At 40.7% G+C, this 20,569-nt stretch overlaps 2 protein-coding genes across 2 annotated transcripts; both read left to right on the top strand.

Annotated features, from left to right (window-relative positions):
• Positions 1-4,497: 4,497 nt before the first annotated feature.
• LOC104443824 (ubiquitin-conjugating enzyme E2 4) lies at positions 4,498-8,378 on the top strand. Its single transcript, XM_010057365.3, has 6 exons — positions 4,498-4,707; positions 4,884-4,963; positions 5,489-5,603; positions 5,738-5,790; positions 5,889-6,017; positions 8,021-8,378. The coding sequence occupies exons 1-6, from the start codon at positions 4,664-4,666 to the stop codon at positions 8,149-8,151; spliced, it is 552 nt and encodes a 183-aa protein (XP_010055667.1). The 5' UTR covers positions 4,498-4,663; the 3' UTR covers positions 8,152-8,378.
• Positions 8,379-17,034: 8,656 nt separating this feature from the next.
• LOC104443823 (uncharacterized protein At1g76660) lies at positions 17,035-20,418 on the top strand. The gene is made up of 2 exons (XM_010057364.3): positions 17,035-17,363; positions 18,793-20,418. The coding sequence occupies exons 1-2, from the start codon at positions 17,205-17,207 to the stop codon at positions 20,020-20,022; spliced, it is 1,389 nt and encodes a 462-aa protein (XP_010055666.2). The 5' UTR covers positions 17,035-17,204; the 3' UTR covers positions 20,023-20,418.
• The last annotated feature ends 151 nt before the right edge of the window (positions 20,419-20,569 follow it).

The following is a 20,569-nucleotide window of genomic DNA, read 5'->3' as shown; positions in this document are numbered from 1 at the left end:
GCAGAACTTGTGCAGGCGGCCAAGCTAGCACATGACAGTGGATTAAGTTCGTATTTCTGTATCCGATAGGTTTTGTCATTACTTGTTATGTTTCACTTGGGTTGCGGCAGCGTGCCTGCATTAATCAAATACGGGGGAACCGTCCTCCCGGTAAAGATGAACTGAACACGTGATTGTCTTTCTCATTTTTTTAGCGTTGCTGCTCTTAAAGAAATTACTTCGGTCTTTTGCCAGTTAAAGCTCAACTTGCTTAGCGAGTCTTCTCTCTTTCCCCATTATTTGCGTACAAGCTACTCGAGTGTTCCTCAATCAAGTGACTAGGAACAGCTGTAGAGGAGATGCAATGCTGCCAATCCTAAGTACGTTAGCTTCATAATTCGTTTGATGGGCTCTACACTACTTCATGATTGGTCTGCAGAATCTGTAGGACGACTGTCGTTCTTGATTTTTTCCTCTTCCTTCCTGGGACCATGGGTAAAAGATCAAGTTGAAGAGACCATGAGAGACTAAATCGAGCTAGGAATGTTCGTAGGTCGGTACGAAATATGAATGGGCTGTCAGTGTCCTGGCAACCGAGATCTCAAGTTGATCAAGTTGATGCATTTCCCTTTTCTACTTTTCTATGCTTTCGGTGCTCCACCAATCCACGCCCCGTCCCTCTGTCCATCACGAAGAAAAAGCCGTTTTTGTTAACTTGTCTCTGCATCCGTCATCATATCGCTCTCATTGCACCAACGTTTTTTCTCTGCCTCTCTCTCTCTTAGTAGAATGTCGTATTCTGTTCAGTCTTAATCATCGTAGGGCCAAAGGGGAGAGAGAGAGAGAGAGGGAGAGAGAGAACAAACAAGACGTGGGTTCTTTTTTTTCCCCTCCCTCGTATGCCGTTTCTGTACCCTTGATGTAACGGCGAGTGCTCGCCTCTCGATCGTAGATTCTCTCTGTAGATGCAAAGGGATTCCGCTGCATCATTGATGGCGTCGTGTCAGATGGAGAGTCACATACGTCGTACGACGGCAACCCACCGCCCATTTCGTTTTCCAAATGCAATCTTGTCGCGATCCAGACGTCCTCCGTCCTGTGCATCCAATCACAACGAGATGGGGAAGCCACCGCGGCCGTCGGTACTTTATCGTCGGCCATGGCCAAATTCAACGTCGCCCCTCAAGCAGGACGCTAACAAATCAATGCCAACGCAACTTGCGTCCGCACATAAAAAAACACCATCCGAATGGATTGATGTGCACACACTGGAGCCACACTCTTAGGCAATAGAAGCAGCACATGGGCACATATTTAAAAAACGAGCTTGCGTGCCTGATGGGTCCGGCAACCGATGGGATAACTCCCCTATCAATTCTCCCAATCCTTAGAAAGGAACCAATGCCGAAAATAACAATAAAAGTGCAATAGGACGGAGGAAGAAGCTATTGGGGAATCTTTTGGGGACGCAAGCAATTCGCCCTTTCTTATAATTTTTCCTGGGGCAACGTAAACTATTATTCCGCCCTTCCCTGTCCGCAATTATTGATGTGCCTCCACCTCCTAATCTCCCTCCTGCCGCCTTTCTTTTTTTTTGTGCCTTCGGTTCCCTCCCTATCCCTCCTTATCCTTTGGTACATTCAATGCCGATTTCCGTTTGTTCTTTTCCTTTCGTGAGGTTCTTCGATCCGGCATATTCCTAATGCATCGCGGGCCGACGACGCGTGGAAAACGCAATTAGACGTTGCTTTTTCCCCCCATTTCCACCTCTGCGCTACTCTTTTCAATCCGGCCAAAAACTATCTACATAGAGACCACGAGGCTCAACTTTGGCTAGATATCTCTCGTTTCTTAAAAATAGATCTTGTGCATTTTAGTGATGCTCAAGTTGTAAAGCGTTTTGCATTAGCTTGGAGAAGCAAAGTTTATATTGTTTTGTCTAGAAAGAATTTTTTTTTTTTTTGGTCGGACGAAAGAATTCTTTAACAATGCTGATTTAATGACGAAGATCTACTGTAATAATGTAATGGAAACCGCATAATTCGTATGGCATAGACAACGAGTGGTATAATTAAAGTTAGAAAACCTTTGTTCACACATGAAACGTGATGCTCACGTGAAGCATCACTTTTTAAACTTTCATAAGCGAGTTCACATAGATTTTTGCCGTTCGCTTTTTACTCAATTTAAATTTTACTGAGGAGGGATTTTGGTCCCTTTTTTTCCTTTTCATATATAAATTTCGTGGCGTAAGTTCACACGCGTCATTTTTTTTTTTCCATTGAATTATTCCACAACTTTAATGGGCATTTCTTTTGTCAAGGAAGATACACGTCGCAACAAATCACAGCACCATCGTGGCGCTCTTGCCGCGGTGAACGAGTCCTTCTACATTTTCCACGAATTAATTAAGCATTTGGATCGAAATTGATGAAAAGAAAGAAAGGACAGAATAAAATCCCAAATCCCAATTCGATCTCGTCTTTTCATAATGTTACGTCGGACGGGGAGTTATTTTCCTTGGGCGTACGTCAGATAATATAAAGTACAAGAGGAACCGGCCAAGTTCTCAGAACTTAGACGACTGGGGTCGGTCTAGACTTTATTTAAAGACGTTTTTAGGAAGATGATGACATGAACATGATATGAGGGTAGACTAGGTGAACATTATGAAGAGAAAACTGGCATGTTGACATGGCTTTTGATTATTACCCCAAGCCGAGCGTTATTCAAGTAGGCACTGATTGCACGTTTGATACTAGCCATGCCTAATTTTGAGTAGGACCACATATAATAAGAGATTCTTTTTCTTCTTTGTTTTGGTTAGGTAAGTGATGCCACTCCTCTTCTTGTAATTTTGGTTCAAGGTCTCGGACCATGTTGCAAGCGCTCTGCGAGGTAACATCTTGAATATGTAAGTGGAGTGCGCTTTTAATATCATTGTGTTAGAAGAGAATCCCACGTCAACTCAATGTTAGGTCTGCTTCCTTTAATTTAGGATTGCTTTTGCATCTTCGTCCATGCTTTCTTTCATTATACCGAATTATGAAGATTGCCACCACGAGATTTCTCTATTAAGATGTTAATCAAACACCAGTATGTGTTGGGAGTAGGCTACCGATCAACCATTAACTTTGATATTATTTGTTAAGAATGCACAGTGAAAACTCAATACCTTCACTTGAGAATCTACAAAAGAGGGCCTAAGTTCAAACTACTCAATCTATCTAAATTCAATTTCATTTTCAAAACTTAAACTTAAATATATTAACCATGTCACATCATAAATTGATGTAAGATTTTTTTTAACACGATTAGAATCGGACCAATGTGTGTGAGCTTAGCAATAGGTCATGTTTCTAACAACAGACCAAACCATGAATGTTGCCTAGAATCTACATTGACACAAGATTCCTTCCTTCAGAAGCTCGATACCTTCCTCAGAAAGACTATCAAGAATAAGTCAAGTTTGAACTCATTAATATATTTGATCGCATTCACATCCTTATCCACTCAAATCGTTAAACCAAAAGTTATGGGCCAGTCATAACTTATTATTTGCTCCACATTACAACAAATTCATCAATGCAATGCTTTTTCTAATACGGCCCACGCATGCATCTCAATAGTAGATTGTCGACATATGCAATAACTGACGTTGACACTAACAACCGATGAGCCGAAACAGAATATTGCAAAAGCTGTGAATAGTACTTCATTAAAAAAGCAATTACAGGATGAATTTTCGATAGATGAGGCAATAGAAAACTACCCCGGGAGAGTACTTGCAAAAGAAAACTACTCGCGCCGCGGAAATGAATCTGAATAAGCCAATCGAGGAGGAAAAACCAGAGAAGCCTTCTTTGACTGGAACTCCACGAACGCAAAGCAAAGCAAAGCAAGGCAAGGCATATCCTTCTCGAGATCATGGAGATTATGTGCAAAGGAATAAGTTTATTCTCGAGATGCATTTGTGGGTCAGTTTTTCAATTTCCTTTTCTTTCCGTCCTTCCTTGTAAATTTTTTACATAAAGCCGCCGCTTTATTCGGCAAGGAAATTCGTTCCGCCCATATGATGGAGCCGCCTTAAATGAAATCATGCCATTAAGAAAAAAACAATCAAGTCTTTAATATCTAATCAAGCCAAAAGGGAACATGAGTAAAAAGAGAAATATAACTTTGCTAATATTAATTAAGCTAAATTACAGATTAAAGACAATTCCTGAAAATGAGACGAGAGGGAGAGAAGGACACGTGACCAGTTTGCTTCGGCCGCGTTTCGTGTCTCCACATTGTCCATCCACATACACAAACACAAACACATACATTTATACCGTAGATCCTTCCATGATTATATATAATATATATATATATATATATATATATATGTTGATATAGTCCGTCATCAACTATAATGATAACAATCATCTGAAGCAAAAAAAGAAAAAGAAAAAAAAGATGATTATCATAATTATTATTATATAAATATATTTGTAAATTCACACAGGCCCACCTAATTTCGTTTCTTGTCTGAACCGTCTTTCTGAGGTATTTTGCTGCCATCTCTCTTTCTCCCCCCACCTCCCCCACAGACACAATCTTCCTCAGCCTCTCACCCAAATCCTTACCCAGAGGAGCAATAAGAAAAGCTGAAGAAGGAAAAAGGAAGGAGGAAGCAAGAACCATGTCTTCTCCAAGCAAGCGCCGAGAGATGGATTTGATGAAGCTGTAATCTTTTTCTTCTTTTCTTTCTCTCTGTTTTTCTTCTTGGGTTTTTGTTTGGTCGGTTCTTCTTCTTCTTCTTGTTCTTTTTTTTTTTCTTTTTCTTTTTTGGCTTTTTGGGTTCTGTATGTGTTGCTCTGCTTGTTATTGATTCTGGGTTTTGTTTGGTTTGAGCTGTGCAGGATGATGAGTGATTACAAGGTGGAGATGATCAATGATGGCATGCAAGAGTTCTATGTGGAGTTCCATGGACCCAAAGACAGTATATCTTCCATACCCACTTCTGATTTTGTGATTCACTTGATTTTACCTCTTTGATTGGATTTTTTTTTCTCTTTGGCTGCTTTTGCTGGAATATCTTGCTGGGTTCTGATCGGTTATGATGTTTTTTGGTTGGACTGCTTTTTGGTTTTCTGAAATGAAGGTGATTTGGGGGGTTTTCAGTCTTCAGATGATTTTTGGTCTCCTTCCACAAGACTAGTGGGTTCTTCTATTGAGGGGATCTTTGCTGTAATACTCTTCATTTTTGGCTCCCAGATAAAACCCTTTATGGCACTCTGCATGTATAACTTCTCTTGAATGGTAGAGCAATAAGTTTAGGCACTTTTGGCATTAATTAATTGTTATATGTAGTCATTTTCCTGAATCTACTTGATTCATTTGTCAGTTGGCATGTTTATTTGGGGTAAGTAGCTGTGAGTTTGGTGATCAGTGTCAGTGGTTTTCCTTTTTAAGTAGCTTGCAGTTTCAGGCATGTGCTGGGGTTCATTGAATTGGCCAATTGCAGGTCCTTACCAGGGAGGTCTATGGAGGATAAGGGTTGAGCTGCCAGATGCTTATCCTTATAAATCCCCTTCGATTGGCTTTGTCAATAAAATTTATCACCCAAATGTCGATGAAATGTGAGTCAGTATTAAAATGTTGAAAATGTAGCTCTTTTACTCTAACTATGATCAACAGCCTATACATTTGGAGATCTAAGTTTGTAGCTGAATTTGTTGCATCAGTCTTACACATGTAATATTTTGAGTTTCAGGTCAGGATCAGTTTGTTTGGATGTTATCAATCAGACCTGGAGCCCCATGTTTGGTATGACACATCCATCAGTTTATTGCCTTTTCGCAGACCCCATGTACCATCTTGCCAGTGCCGTTCTATGGAGAAATGAACATTTCTGTTTGTTCCAGATTTGGTCAATGTGTTTGAGGTGTTTCTTCCTCAACTTCTTTTGTATCCCAACCCAGCGGATCCATTAAATGGAGAAGCTGCTGCTATTATGATGCGTGATAGAGGTGCATATGAACAAAGAGTGAAAGGTAATAATTGATCCAAAATCACAGATTTGTTTCCTGGTTGGTTCCCGTGAATGTAGATTGCGAGTTGCTTCTTTTCACATCGCATGTTCTGAACCTTGTCTGTAGTCTTTGGTTCGAAGTCATAGGGTAGGCAATGTATTTCTTGTTCCTGAGATGTTGAAATAAAGAAACTTAAGAGTGAAGGAACTTGCTAACTGGAAATGCATTGTGTATCGTCCTGGTTTCATGCATTCAAACTTATCTGCTCGATGTAAGCAATTCGTGATCAAGGCAGCAAATGCTTGGTCTTTGAGTGGTCTCCAACCTCTGAGGCTGGACATTTTTAGGGTCTACATAATGTTTCATCCATATCTTTCTTTTGTAGGTGCACAGAGTCTGTTTTGATCTCATTGTACCTTCTTTTTTGGGGTTTTCTCATTATTTATTTCAAATACTCTGTTGAGTGCAATACGCGTCATGAGGTTTTATGCCACCACTGATGAATTGCTACGCATCGTTTTGCTTTTGAGACTATTTTACCCAGTCTTTCCCTATGGTTCGGATTGTACATAATGCTTTGCAAGTTGGAAGATGTGGATGCTAGTGTGTTTCTTGCATCTTTCCCAATCCCTTTTCCATCAAATACCTACCAATTAGTCCTTGTGCCTCAGCATTGGTTGTTGGCTTCTTACCATTTTGTTTTGTTCCATTGTTTTTGCCCTCATATTCATTTATTCTGCTTTTGAACATGAACTGTGTGTGCATTGTTACAAGGGCTTGTATCTGGTTCTCAAAAACTTGAACTTCTGAAGCTCTATCAAGGAAATAAAATGATTTTTGAACTTCTCTGACTAATATGCCAAGGCCCAACACTAAAGCATCACTGCATTTATGTCGCGGCAGGTTTTTCAATTGCTTAACGTTTTATAGAGAATTTGTGAAAATGAGTTTGAAAGGCATTACATGATTCACTGTCTTCAAGTTTACTAACCAAAATCAAAGGCAAGGTGAGAGTTGTTACGGTTGATTCTTAATTCACTGGCTTGTTTACGTAATCAGATGATTGATAGCTGAGAGGCTAGAGAGGACTGATTCATACATTAAGATATTCTTCACATCTGCAGTTGAAAAACCGTCAGCCAGAAATTGATGGTGAATTTAACACCTTTTAGACCACATTTCTTTGATGCCTATAGGTTCAATGGAGATAGATGAAGCGAACATAGTTGAGGGAAGGATTCATTTGTAAGAGATAGAAAGGTTCTAGAGCAGAAGATAATGTGACATATGGCATGAACTCTGGGCAGAGCTTATGCATTATGCACATTGTATAAGAACCTTCATAAGGCTCTGTTTGTTTCATGGAAAATGAACAATTTGAAAAATATTTTTTTTTCTAAAAATGACAGTTTGTATCGCTTGAAATAATTAGTTAATGAAAAATGTTCTTGTTGCCAACAACAATTTATGTCTGAACATCTTCATCAACGGTGAAAATATCTTTCATTCTTTCATTTTTATAATTATACAAGCAATTATTTTTAAAAAATATATTTTTCAAATCATTTGTTAGCCGTTTTAATATCAACCTCCCTTGAGTAGAATAATTTGGTGAACCCAAAAGGAATATAATGCTTAAAGCACATGTATGTTGGCTGGTCCCTTTGGCATTTTGCAAATTGTCTTGGTTATCAAGTCTAGAATTGCTAGAAAATATCGTTTTTCCTTTCGCCACAAGAATGTGAAATTTCATTGGTCCGGACAGAACGTAGGTTGCGTGTTGTATATCTAATATTCGGTAGGGGCTTCTTAAAGGCAGACGAAGCATGTGACTTTCTATTGCACTGGGGTCTCCGAGCGTGCTTGTTCCCTTCCTATTCCTTTGGAAATCTTACCAACAAGATTGTGAAGCGTGTTTCAGCTGAGCAATTGCTACTATATTGATTAGTTCTCCCATACAACTTGGGGTTGCATATGGACTAATGTACCTGTTGAATCTTTTCTTCCAAATTTGCTGTCATCAGAGTACTGTGAGAAATATGCCAAACCCGAAGATGTTGGTGCAGCTGGGGAGGACAAATCAAGTGATGAGGAGCTGAGCGAGGATGACTATGGTTCGAGTGACGACGAGGTCGCCGGCAAAGCTGATCCTTAGGTACTATGTTGTTGTACCAGAAGGAAAAAAGAAATTTCTTTTCATCTGTACATGATCATCTGCTATGATTCCCATAACAAGTGGAAAAAGAAAAAAAGAACTGAAGGTCTATGGGGGGAAAAATTTCCTGCCCTTTCTAACCTATATTTTCCATGGATGATTTGTAAATTATTGTCTGGATGTTTCATGTTGTATTGATTCAGTGCTGGAACTTCTTCCGTTTTCTCTTCTCTCTTGCATCTTTAACATATCGTTCTCTCTCATTAGTCGTCACGAAACCGTTCTGCGGCACGGACAAAGGTATGGTGTGATGTGTTATCAGACTTTGCTTCTGGTTATTGTTGCATTTGCATTATGAGGACATGATTGCGATGAATTACAGCATAATCTGCTGAGCTTGCAAGCAATGTGCATTAAAGTATATGAAACGTTGAATGTGGAAGGGAGGGGGTTTGATTCGATGATGCATGTAATTTATGTCGGTATTGAATTGGTAATCCGGTGCTGATGAGTTTGTATCAGTATCTTTCGGAGCAAGTAAAGATCGCGATCGCTGATCATGTGAAATTCTTTAAAAAAGAGAGATTGTGGCCGAACTCAATGGCCCCCTGCGTTGAAAAGGGTTGAATTCTGATTGGAAGAAGAGGTCGTATCCTTGAATGCTTCAAATTTCTTCAGAGTAACGTGAAAGGGATGTAGTTTGACAAAAGTCGATGAAGACTCTTTTCGAAAATTAGACCGGTCCCATCTTCTAGACCTCGATGAATTCCCGAAGGGACCGGCGGTGAATTCGACATCAATGCACGCCGACACGATGGACCGTCTTCGATCCTTCTCAGTGTGACCGTGCTGCTATGATCACAGCTATCAAAAAATGTTGTCCAAAAAATTTTAAATTTATTATATTTTCATCAAATTGAATTTTATTAGTTGGGTTTTAAACATTTTCATGTTTTGTTAATTAAGTTCATTAAGTTAATTTTGACTAGAAATCGATGATGTGGACACTAATAATGTCAATTTAATTTATTTTTCAAAAAAATTTAACTTTTTTTTTTTTGTCCTTTCTTTCCTCCTCCTTTAATCGGTTGTCAAGTGAGCCTTGATGACTGGCTAGAGGCCCCTCGTTGGCCTAAGGCGAAGCTTGCTCCTACCAGCCACTAGTGACAGTGAAGTTCTAGCTAGTCACTAACCTTGGCGATCGACTAAAGAAGGAAGAACGAAAGAAAGGGCAAAAAATAAAAATAAAAAATTCAAAAAATATTAAAATATCTTTAAAAATTGCTTATGTCAACACCAATCGGTCATGCAAGATAGCTAATATTCATGGTAGTAATTTTTGGCCAAAATTGAATGGACTAATTCAGTAGGCAAAATATAAAAAAGTTTAAGATTCAATTGGTAAATTAAAGGGTTTAGAATTGACAAAAATTTAATATGTTCAGGACTTTTTAGATAATTTTCCTTCATTCTCTATATAAAAGTAAAGTTGTGCAAAATGAACCACTTGAATCGGGAACCGTTCGAACTGGACTGGACCAATTGGTTGGGTTTGGTTCTCGGGAGCGTCGATCCAATTCCTGATTCCTAAAGTAGAACTGGTGTCTATGAGGTTTGGTTCCCAGTTTTAAGGGGAAACCGGACCGCACTAGATCGATTATAAAATATTTTTTCTAATTTCCTCAAAAAAAAAAAAAAAAAATTCTCTTCCCTCCTCATTTCTCTTTCATTTCAGGTCGTTCATGTTCTTTCCTCAAAGGAAGTTAGTATGGTTCACTTCATATTAAATTATGCCGCTGATTCTGTCCAACGCATCTTGGACTTCACATTGGACGTGGATATGTTGGCTCACATTGATGCGTGGCAACGTTTGGGAAAGGATTGGTCAATGGCCTGTTGAATTGCGCTGTGCATACGTGGTTCCCGCTATGGACCGCGTAGGTTTGCCGCTTGTTTCTATTGCTGATTGTAATACTAATATAAGCTCAAGCGTTTACTTTGTCTGTTAGTTTTTGTTTTTTGTTTTGAATTTCTGCAACATAAGGTAATAAGTAGTTAAGATAAAAAGAGTGACCGATTCCATTGGATCATAACTAGAATCCGAACCGAAATCGGATTGGACCAGTTTCCAGTTCTAGGACCAATCGATCCAGTCCCCAGTTCCCAATTTTGGAAACCGGTCCAATTCCCGGTTCCACCTTAGAATTGAACTGGACCGGACCGGGAACCAATCACTCTTATATGAGAGCATAAAGTAGATAAAACCCATTCTCCATGATCTGTGCAGACTGCTTTGTGTGCAATACCTCAATGAGAAGTGTAGCTTTCCGAATCAATGTGCAAAGCAATAGCATTGCATAGGGATAGTTGATTATAGGAAAAATTACCAAAAAGAGTCATAAATATATTGCGCTTGTGTCAATTTAGTCATGAACCCTTTAATTTAGTCAATATAATCCTAAACATTTTGCCAATTTGTCAATTGAGTCATTCTATTCAATTTTGGCTAGAAATTGTTGGTATGGACATTGATCATTTCAAGTAGGATGGTTGGCATTGACATAGACAAATTTTTAATTTTTTGAATTTTTGATTTATATATAGTGGCCCTTGCTTGTTGCTTACAAGGCCACAAAGGCTCTGGACAAGGCCATTGCAATAAGCAAAGAAATTTAAAAAAAATAATAATAAGTTTTTAAAAAGTAATGAAATTGCCCACAATGCCACCACCGTATTATATAGAATGGTTGACATTAACATTAGCGATTTTTAACCAAAATTAGGCAGAATGATAAAATTGTTAAATTATGAAAATATTTAGGACTAAATTAATTAAAATGAAAGCTTTAGGATTAATTAGTACAAGTGCCATAAATTTATGACATTTTTGGTAATTTTTCCTTTGATAATGTGATGTACAAGATGGAAGTTGACGCAGAGAAAATGGTCTGGGAACCGTATCGTAGAGGTCAATTCAACTTCTATAATGACTTTAGATTGATACACTATAATCGTTCATCCCGTTTCTGCAAAAACGAAGTTGCCGGAACGAAAAGGCCACCCCGAACCGACAGGTCCAATGAATCGACTTGCTTGTGCTAATTAGCAAAGAGATTGTTGGGCCAATTGGACCCAACCTGTGCGGACCGCTTTGTTCGCAATACCTCAATGAGAAGTATAGCATTCAGAAGCAACAACATCACACACAAAAGTTTTAAAAGTATTGTACTTATATCAATTCAATCATGAACTTTTTAATTTGATCAATTTAGTGTTAAACCTTTTAATAATTTATCAATTGAGTTATTTTGACAAAAAATTGTTAACATAGACATCGATCATTCTACATTGTATAGTCAACGCTAACATGGATTATTTTTATAATTTTTTGAATTTTTATTTATTTTATCTTTTCTTTTTTTATTGTGACCCTCACCCACAGCCGACAGTGCCATGAAGACGGCAAGAAAAGACAAAAAGGAAAATAAAAAATATTAAAATTGTCCACGTTGTCGTTAGCCGTCCTTCAATCGTCATGTCACATAACACAGGTAGGATGACTAGTGTTTACGTTAGCGACTTCCAGTTAAAATTGGCAAGAATGATAGACCTAAATGGCCAAATTAAAAGAATCAAAACTTAATTGGCACAAATATAATATATTTAAAACTTTTTAATTAATTTTTCATTGATGATGTGATTTACAAGATGGAGTCGATTTGCCGTAGAAAAAATGGTCCAGGGACCGTCTCATAATGGTCAATTCAAAATCTAAAGTAATCTTAGATTGATACACCTTATCCGTCCATCTTATTTTTGTCAAAACAAAGTTGCTAGGAGAAAATCGTTCAAAAAGTACTAAACCTATTATACTTTTACTAATTTAATCATAAACATTTCAATTTTGCCACTTGAGTCCAAATCCTTTTATATTTTACTAATTGAGTTTGTCCAATTAATTTTGACCGAAAAATGCCGACATAGATAATTTTTAATTATATATACATATATGTGATTTTTTTTTTTTTTTGCTTTTCTTCCCTTTTCCTTCTTTCCTTCTTGTCTTTTTTTTTTTTTTCACTTTTCTCTTCTCTTCTTTTTTTTTTTCCCTCAATTGACCACCGTGAGGCCTTATCAATGGCCGCCATCGCAGCCTGGGTGAGGATCCCCAAACTTAGACTAGCGACATGTTTGATGACCTCCATCAGCCATCAATGAGGCCCGTGATGGCTAGCGGAGAGAAAAATGAAAAAAAAAAAGAAAAGGAAAAAAAAAAAAAAAAAAATTAAAAAAAGGAAAAGAGAAGAAAATAAAAAAATGAAAATAATAATTGTTTATGTTAGAGATTTCTTGTTAAAATAAACGGACGAATTTAATTAACAAAACATGAAAAATTTAGAGTTTCAATTGATAAAATTGAAAAATTTAAAACTGAATTGATAAAAATATAATAAGTTTAGAATTTTTTCAAACGATTTCTCAATCGAAAGGGCACCTCGGACCGGTGGGTCCAATGGGTCGACTCGCTTGTGCTGATAGGAAAGGATATTGTTGGGCCAACTAGAACCCGACCCGGGTTCAATACTTTTCCCAAAATACAAATCGGTTGGTCACCAAGCTCGTGGAATTTAGGGCGAGTCAAATTCGAAGAATACGACGTGAGTAATTGCGCTAAATCAAGGTAGTCCCCCCGTTCGCATGATGGCCGAGAGACGCCTACGGTTTAGCGTGCGAATTGGTCAGAGACAAGCGTCCCCGTCCAACTGTCCAACACAAAGCCCTTGCCAAATACGCAAGCGAGTAAAAAGCTGGTTTGACAAGTACGTGCGCGCAAGGTTGGACTAACCGCACACTAGACCCGACAAAAGAAAAAAACGCCAATGACTAAATCGGCTAATAAATTACATTCGATCGGCGCATCGAGTGGATCTAACTATAACTAGACCTATAACTACTGGAGATTACTCCAGTAACTACCCTTCCCACATGAAATGAAAGGAGATTGGAAGTTCGATTGTTTAGTTTTGAGTGTGAGATTCGATATTCACGTTTTGCAAAGAGACGGGGCAAAAATCTAATAGCGAATCAAGAGTTAGAGTCAAATGGACAAAAAAAGCTCATATATAATAGGCTGAATTGTTATATAGAATATTTATATTCAATAAATGATAATAAATTGGTGTGTATATAGTATGAGTCATAAATATTTTTATAATTTATGAGACCCAACCCACTTGTACTTGGAGTATGTGGTTTCCTAGATTGGTTAACATATACAAGCGTTTTAGTAATATGGATTGGGTTAGGTATGGATTATTAGAATTATATTATATGGAAACAAGTCGAAATGCACTAAATGAATTTATATGGGTTGAATCATTCTCCACACAATCCACCCATTTGACGGCTCTAATTGTAGCAGAACGGCATGCTGCCTGCTCGAGCATGTCGATGGTGGACCGATCTATCTCGGGCGGGTCAAGATCGGGCGCGAGGAAATCGTCTCCGCATTCCAGGAAGCAGGAGCGCTGGCCAACTCAAACCTCTTTTCGTTTTCCACCCAAAGAAAAAATATGCCAAGAAGTCATCAGCACGTTGCACAGTCGCCACGTGGGGGTTCGGCCTTATCTCACCAGTCCAAATTGCTGACCACATTTGGTTAGGTGGAAGACTCGAGTAGACGAATCCGCCGCATTGAACTCCATTCGGTTCGATTAATGGGCCCGAAGCTTAAGGACAAAGCGTGCACGGAAAAGAGTTTAGAGGGACGTTATCGCCGGTCAGTAGAATTAAGAAATGTCGTAGGTTTGACTGCGAATACGGTGCGGGATGACGCGGGAACAGCGAATTTTGCCTAATCTTAGGTTCGGGTTAGTGTCAACTGCAGGCAAAAGGACATTTTCTCTTTGCGTACTGCAGAGAATCTTTTTTCGTCCTATTTATTCTCTCGATATTTGATTTTTATCTCTCTCCGTATTCCCTAAGAAACTTCAAACTTTAAATTCAATCTCGATTCTGTCCCAAATTTTTATTTATCTCAAGTCTATAGTCTCATATGAAACAAGCAACAACCCCTTGATATGGATAAGCTCAAAGAAACCGGTGGTCATTTCTAGACGCGAGGCGGACGTGAGACTAGAATCAAAGTTGGTGTTTTTTTTTTCAGACCAAGAAAAGTATAGGGCGGAATTGGAATTCGATCTAAATTTCATGATATCTTAGGAAATTAAGACATGAATACGTGATTCGCGTACGATCGCTGTTTCTGTACTTCCTACCGGAGAACAAGAACCTGGAAATTTCCACGAACCTGGGTCAACTATCGATGTTCCGTGAAAGATCATCTGCCGCAGGAGTGAAAAGGAGAGTTCGGCGGGGGCGCGTGAAAGCGTCGATGTCGCGGTGGACCCGAGGATCCTGGGATTCACACGTGCGAATCCATCCGTCTTGACAAGTGAAAATCACACACTGCTACGGAGGCTTAAGCCAGAATTAATAATTGTCCCTTCATTGCTAAGCATGGGACCTAATCCCACCGAGATGTTTCGGCGAAATTGCATAGTGGAAGTGAAGCGGGTTGCTTTTGGTCAAAAATCCCATAAGTGGGAATCCCACGAGGATTAGAGAAGAAGGGAAAGGAGTTGCGCTACCAAAAAGGGATGGAACATGTTGGGGAGTTCAGCGCAAGCCGAGCCGAGCCGAGCCGAGCCGAGCTAACACAATTTGCAAAGCTCGAGTGCTGTCCGGCTCGTGTGCTCTCGATGTTAAGGTAACTCTAGAGTGCTAAAGTTTCTACGCGAACTTACTTGATTTAAGGGCAATCATTGAAATCGGATCAAGCCGGCTAGTTTTGGATGGTTCCTAATTCATAATATTTGGAATTGGTGATCATTGCTTTGTTTCTCAGCTTCAAGTGTGGAACTAAACCACTTGATTGCTCAAATTGGATTGATACTTTTATTATTATTATTATTATTATTAAGTCAATGATATTTGATCATATTTTATCTCCACTGAGATTTTCCTTAATTAAAGATACTGAAGAATGAGAGCTTAGACTACGCAATAATATTCGTACTTCGCGATTTTGGAGTGGATTTCAACAGGCCACAGGAAATAAGAGCAAAGGGTCATCAGTTTGTGCTTGTCAAAGGAAGGGATAAGCTCTCATAAACTCTAAAATTAGTTGTGATTTTAAAGTGAAACAACTAATCTTATAATTAGCCTAAGAAAAGAAAAGAAAAAGAAAGATATCATCACCATTTTTATTCCATTTGAGAACCTATCACCCCTACCTAGATTAGAAAATCGGGATATCAAACTCGGCCCGATTGTAACGCATTTCTAGAAGGAGCTCGAGCTCGAGTGGAGCCAAATTTCAATTAATAAAAAAAAAAAAGCTTGAATGATGAGGATGCATATGCTGGAAGGTCGAATCAAACTCGTGAAACTTATGGAGCCGACAACCGACAGGCTCGGGCTCAAACTCCGCATGAAATTGGACCAGTCGGTCCGGAGCAATCATCGGACGGTCCGTGTCCAAACCCACTTGCGGGACCTTCGGTGGGTGGTGGCGAGGGCGGCCGAGTGAGTGGGATCAAGAGGAAAAGAAGGGGAATTGAAGAATTTCGGGGACCGGGGGTGGGGGCCCCGGGGGGGGGAAAGGGACGAGGCAAAGAGCCAAAATCATAATCGAACCGTTCCAATCTAGAAGGGATGAGCACACGTGCACGCCTTTCGCAAGCCATCATGATCCCAACTCCCACCCAACCACACGCTTCCCCCTCCCCCTCTTCTCTTCTCAACTCCTCTCTTGTCTTTTTTTTTCCTTTTTCTCTGTCCCCTTTTCCCCCCATAACCCTCTCCCGGGGTATGTGAAGTGACCGGATTGCCCTTCCCCCACCTCGCCTTTTCTCGCAATTTAGTACCGCGACTCTTTGCATGACTCGCGCGCCCGATTCCAATTGACGTACATCGGACATAACACCGGCCGCATGTTTATCACATATATATAGTTGACCAAATTGTGAGTCAAGAATATAGGACACAGGGACAAGATCAAAGCTTCCATTTGACGGCTTCTTAGGAGGAAAAATATTAATGTCGAAAGTTCATTGCATGCTATCGCCGGCCCAATCGAGCGACCGGTGACGGAGGAGTGACGTGCACACCTCAAATTCTGTGCTAGAGCCATAGTGCCTAATTTGACCTTGCGTCCGATGTCGTCGCACCTAATACATGGCAACACCTCAAATTTTGTGCTAGAGCAATGGTTGCCTAAAGGTGATTTTGCGTCCGATGTCGTCGACCTAAGTTATGTGGCGACCTAACTCGCGGTCCACTGCCTAGTATCTCACACCCGATATGTCTCCCTCCTCGTGTCAAAAGCTATGGCGAAACTCTCTCAGGCGCACCTACAATTAGCCCCGCAGACCTCCTATCCCCCATGGGAACGGTCTTCTTCTAGTCCCTTCTTTTGCACGTGGGCTGAAAATAGCGCATCTCCGCAGGGGCATTTTCGGGAACCCGCCCCCGCGTTAATCCGCAATTAAATTAAATTAAGAATGATCAGTCGCCTCGGTTTCCTCCAAAAATTAAAAACTCAAAAAGCCTAAAAAGTCCGGGTCTTCCACAAATCAGAAAGCGGGCACTCACGTCATTGCCGTGTTTGACCTCTAAAGCGTCCCCTCATTCACCCCAGAAAAATAAAATAATATGTTCATAATTATATAATTATCATTAGCAGACAATAAATGAAAAATAATCCAAAACATTATGCTACATTCTTCGATGATATTTATGACGACGCCGGGAAATTAGAAAAAATTATTATAATTATAATTCTGGAGGAGCTGATTTTTCATTTTCCACGCGATTTTTTGTGCGACGTCGTCGTAGACCCAACTTTCCGGGCCGTGCTTTTCCTTCGGGCTATTTTCTCGAGAAAATATTTTCTCGGCATCCGCATGCGGCGACGAAGCAGCTCTCGCTAGCGCGCGCGGTTTCAGCTTTGCAGGAGCTTTGCTTTGTTCCCTCGACGGGATCGAGAAGCGATGGACCGAGACGTGAGGACCGGGAATGGGGAGGCGAGGGCCGCCGCCGCCGCCGCCGCCAACAACAACCGCCGCAACGACGCCCTGGAGACCATACACGCCGCCGCGACGGCGATCGCCTCCGCCGAGAACCACCGCCCCCCGCACGCCGCGGTTCAGGTGAGCTTGAGCCCGCTATACCTTGAGCCCGGGCTCGTGTGCTGACGTGCTGTGGCGCTGTCTCTGTTTCTGTCTCTGTCTCTCTGTTTCACTGTGTTCGTCGCTGATTGATGAGCTCGTTTTGGTGATCTTTTCGGTCGAATCGGGGAGTGATGTTGAGGAAGTCATGATTTTTTTTTGGTGGGTCGGTCGAGTTTTCTGCCGGGTCCGGCTCGCCTGATTTGGCCTGCGTAGGTTGTAGGTTTCTGCATATAGGATTCGTGCTTTTCTCGAGGATTTTTCCTTCGTTTTTCTCGTGCCTCGTAAAGCGAAGTGGAAGTGGAGGGAGTTCCCGATGCGAGGTAGGCGAGGCTGCTTTTCCAAGTAGGCACTGAGCAAAAGATGGGTAGAAACTCAAAAGTTTGCTAGTAATCATTAGAGGAGCAAAAAGTGATCTTTGATGGCAGTTTTCTAAAGGTTTGATCTGCTTCTTTTGTCTCTGATTTAATCAAAAAGATTAAAAAAAAGAAGGTGAAGCAGAAAAATTTACCTCAAAAGTACAGGGGGGCTTGATAGTTGAATTTAGAGGGAGAGATCGGGATTTGATTGTATCTTTTGAAGTTCCGAGAAACTGAACGGGATGAATGCTCTGATGTAGATTAATATGTTGGAAGCGAATTCTTCTTTGTAATTGTTAGGTTCTTGGTTTTGGATATGATAGGGAATGGAGTTTGGACTTGGCATCTGCATTTTTCTGAATACGTTTTTTGGCTGGAAATGGTCCATTTTTGGTTCAACTTGGTACTTTACTGCTTCCTGCCGTTTTTTCTTCTTGTTTCTGTTTCTGGGTTCTTCATGTGTTGTGGTGTCAAGTTAGAAGATAGAATGAAGATGTGTGAAATAGCCTTCGACCAAAAGGGTCTTTAGTATTAATGCTTCAATTATGGAAATATGTGCCAAGAATAGCCTTTAATATGTTCATATCTTGCTCTGCAGCAGTGAGTAGAAGACAGTTACTTGATTCTAATGTTAGTAAGGCTGACGGATTCAAGCACGAGCAAGTTGCTGAGTGTATAAGTTCCTAACATGCTGTGCTGGAACCTCCTTTCAGGAAAAAATGAATTTATCGTGTTGTTTCGGCAATAAACGGCTGTGAGGTTGGAGGAATTACAAAACTTTCAGTGGCATCTAAGCAGACAAAGGGGCGCTCCTTTTTCCTGCGCACCTGTTCTGCTTTGGCATGGCTTGTCCGGATTATGATTATCAATTTATCATACCAATATGTGCATGATCACTCGTGCTGTAAAGTGCCAACAATTATAGTTTTCGTATGCCGATATCTTTGTTGAGCTGTTATGACCTTTTCCCCTTACATAATTAAGCATATGCTACTCCAAAGGTGTGAGGGTCTTTCCTTGCTAAGACATTTCTATATGTTCTTTGCAAGCAGAAGAGAAGATGGGGTGCCTTTTGGAGCATGTATTGGTGCTTTGGGTCTCAGAAGCACCGGAAGCGTATTGGGCCTGCTGTTTTTCTTCCTGATACAACAGGTTCTATTGGCGATGCTCTGGCTTCTCATAATCCGGTGCAACCGACTGCTATAACCCTTCCATTTGTGGCACCGCCCTCCTCTCCAGCATCATTCCTTCAATCAGAACCTCCTTCCGCTGCCCAATCTCCAGCTGGTATGTTTTCCATGACGTCCATCTCAGCAAGCATGTATTCCCCTAGTGGACCGAACCCCATATTTGCTGTTGGACCTTATGCCCATGAAACCCAGTTAGTATCTCCGCCTGTTTTCTCAGCATTTACAACTGAGCCGTCTACTGCTCCCGTCACTCCCCCTCCCGAGTCTCTGCATCTGACTACACCCTCATCACCAGAGGTGCCGTTTGCCCAGCTGCTTGACCCCAACCTACGGAACTCTGGGGCCTGTCAAGGGTTTCCGTTCCCTAACTATGAATTTCAGTCTTACCAGTTTTCTCCTGGAAGCCCTGTCGGCCACTTGATTTCTCCCAGCTCTGGCATCTCGGGCTCGGGCACTTCATCTCCTTTCCCTGGTTGTGAGTTTACTGGTGGTCTCAATGTCCTAGAGTTCCAATCCGGTGAGCCTCCCAAGCTCTTGAACCTTGATAAGTTGTGCACCCATGAATGGGGATCGAGGCGAGATTCTGGTTCATTGACTCCTGATTCTGCGAGAACCAAATATGTAGATGGATACCCTTCAGATTTCAAGGTCCCGACACATCCATCTGTCAACAAACGCCAAAACGGCAATCCAACAGTCAACAGCAGAGTATCATTCGAGATACCTACAGAGGCTGTGAGACATGGGGACGGCAACCTTATTGCTTCGGCAGGAAGTGTGATCATTTCTGCAAATAATGCAGCTGCTGAAAGAGAGGGTATCTGTTCTGAACTCAGAGACAGGAATGAGGGCACTTCAGGTGCAACAGCCAGTAATGAACAAGAGGGAGTTTCCTCAGGTGACAATGAGAAAAGCCAACATCATAGGCATGGTTCTTTCACATCAGGGTCTTCTAGAGAATTCAATTTCGATAATGCAGATGGGAGAGGCACTCATAGGCCCGACTTTGGCTCGGCTTGGTGGGCAGGCGAAACGGTTGTTGAGGAGAATGGAAACTGGTCCTTCCCAGTGATACAGCCAGGTCTCAGCTAATCACCAACGCTTACTTTTGCCTTTTGTTGTTGGTTTAGTCTTGCCCAGACCTTAAAGACCTTAGTAACTCTAAAAGCTCAGGTGGGTGAATTTTAGTGTCTCACGGACCATCTATAAACTAACAATATACTTCTTTCTTCAAGTTGGAAGAATTTGGAAATTTGATAGAAAGGACCAATGCATATTGACCCGTCTTTGTTTTTGAGTAAACAGGGTCGCCCAAGAACTTTTGTTAGGACTAGAATAGAACAGTCTTGCCCTCTCTCTTGTAAAGTTCAGACACAGAAAAAAATAGTGGTTTTCCCAGCCATCTCGAGGCTCTATCTCATTATCATATTCTGTCATTGTCGTGTAAAATAGTTTGAATAAAGAGATTTTGATGCTTGTTATTTTCAAGTTATTGTGACAACAGTTATTTAGAAGGGGATTGAAGAGGGTTGAACCCTGAGATTTTAGGAGAGCTATGGTATGTCTCTGTTTTGAGTGTTTCTTTGAAATCTCAAGCCGGTTTCCACTTTTACCCAGGCAGCTTGGCAGCGTCCCATTC

Source organism: Eucalyptus grandis, chromosome 5 (assembly GCF_016545825.1).
Source record: "Eucalyptus grandis isolate ANBG69807.140 chromosome 5, ASM1654582v1, whole genome shotgun sequence".
Classification (NCBI taxonomy): Eukaryota; Viridiplantae; Streptophyta; class Magnoliopsida; order Myrtales; family Myrtaceae; genus Eucalyptus; species Eucalyptus grandis.
The sequence above is the reverse complement of the archived record's forward strand: the minus strand, read 5'-3'. Positions and strand labels throughout refer to the sequence as shown.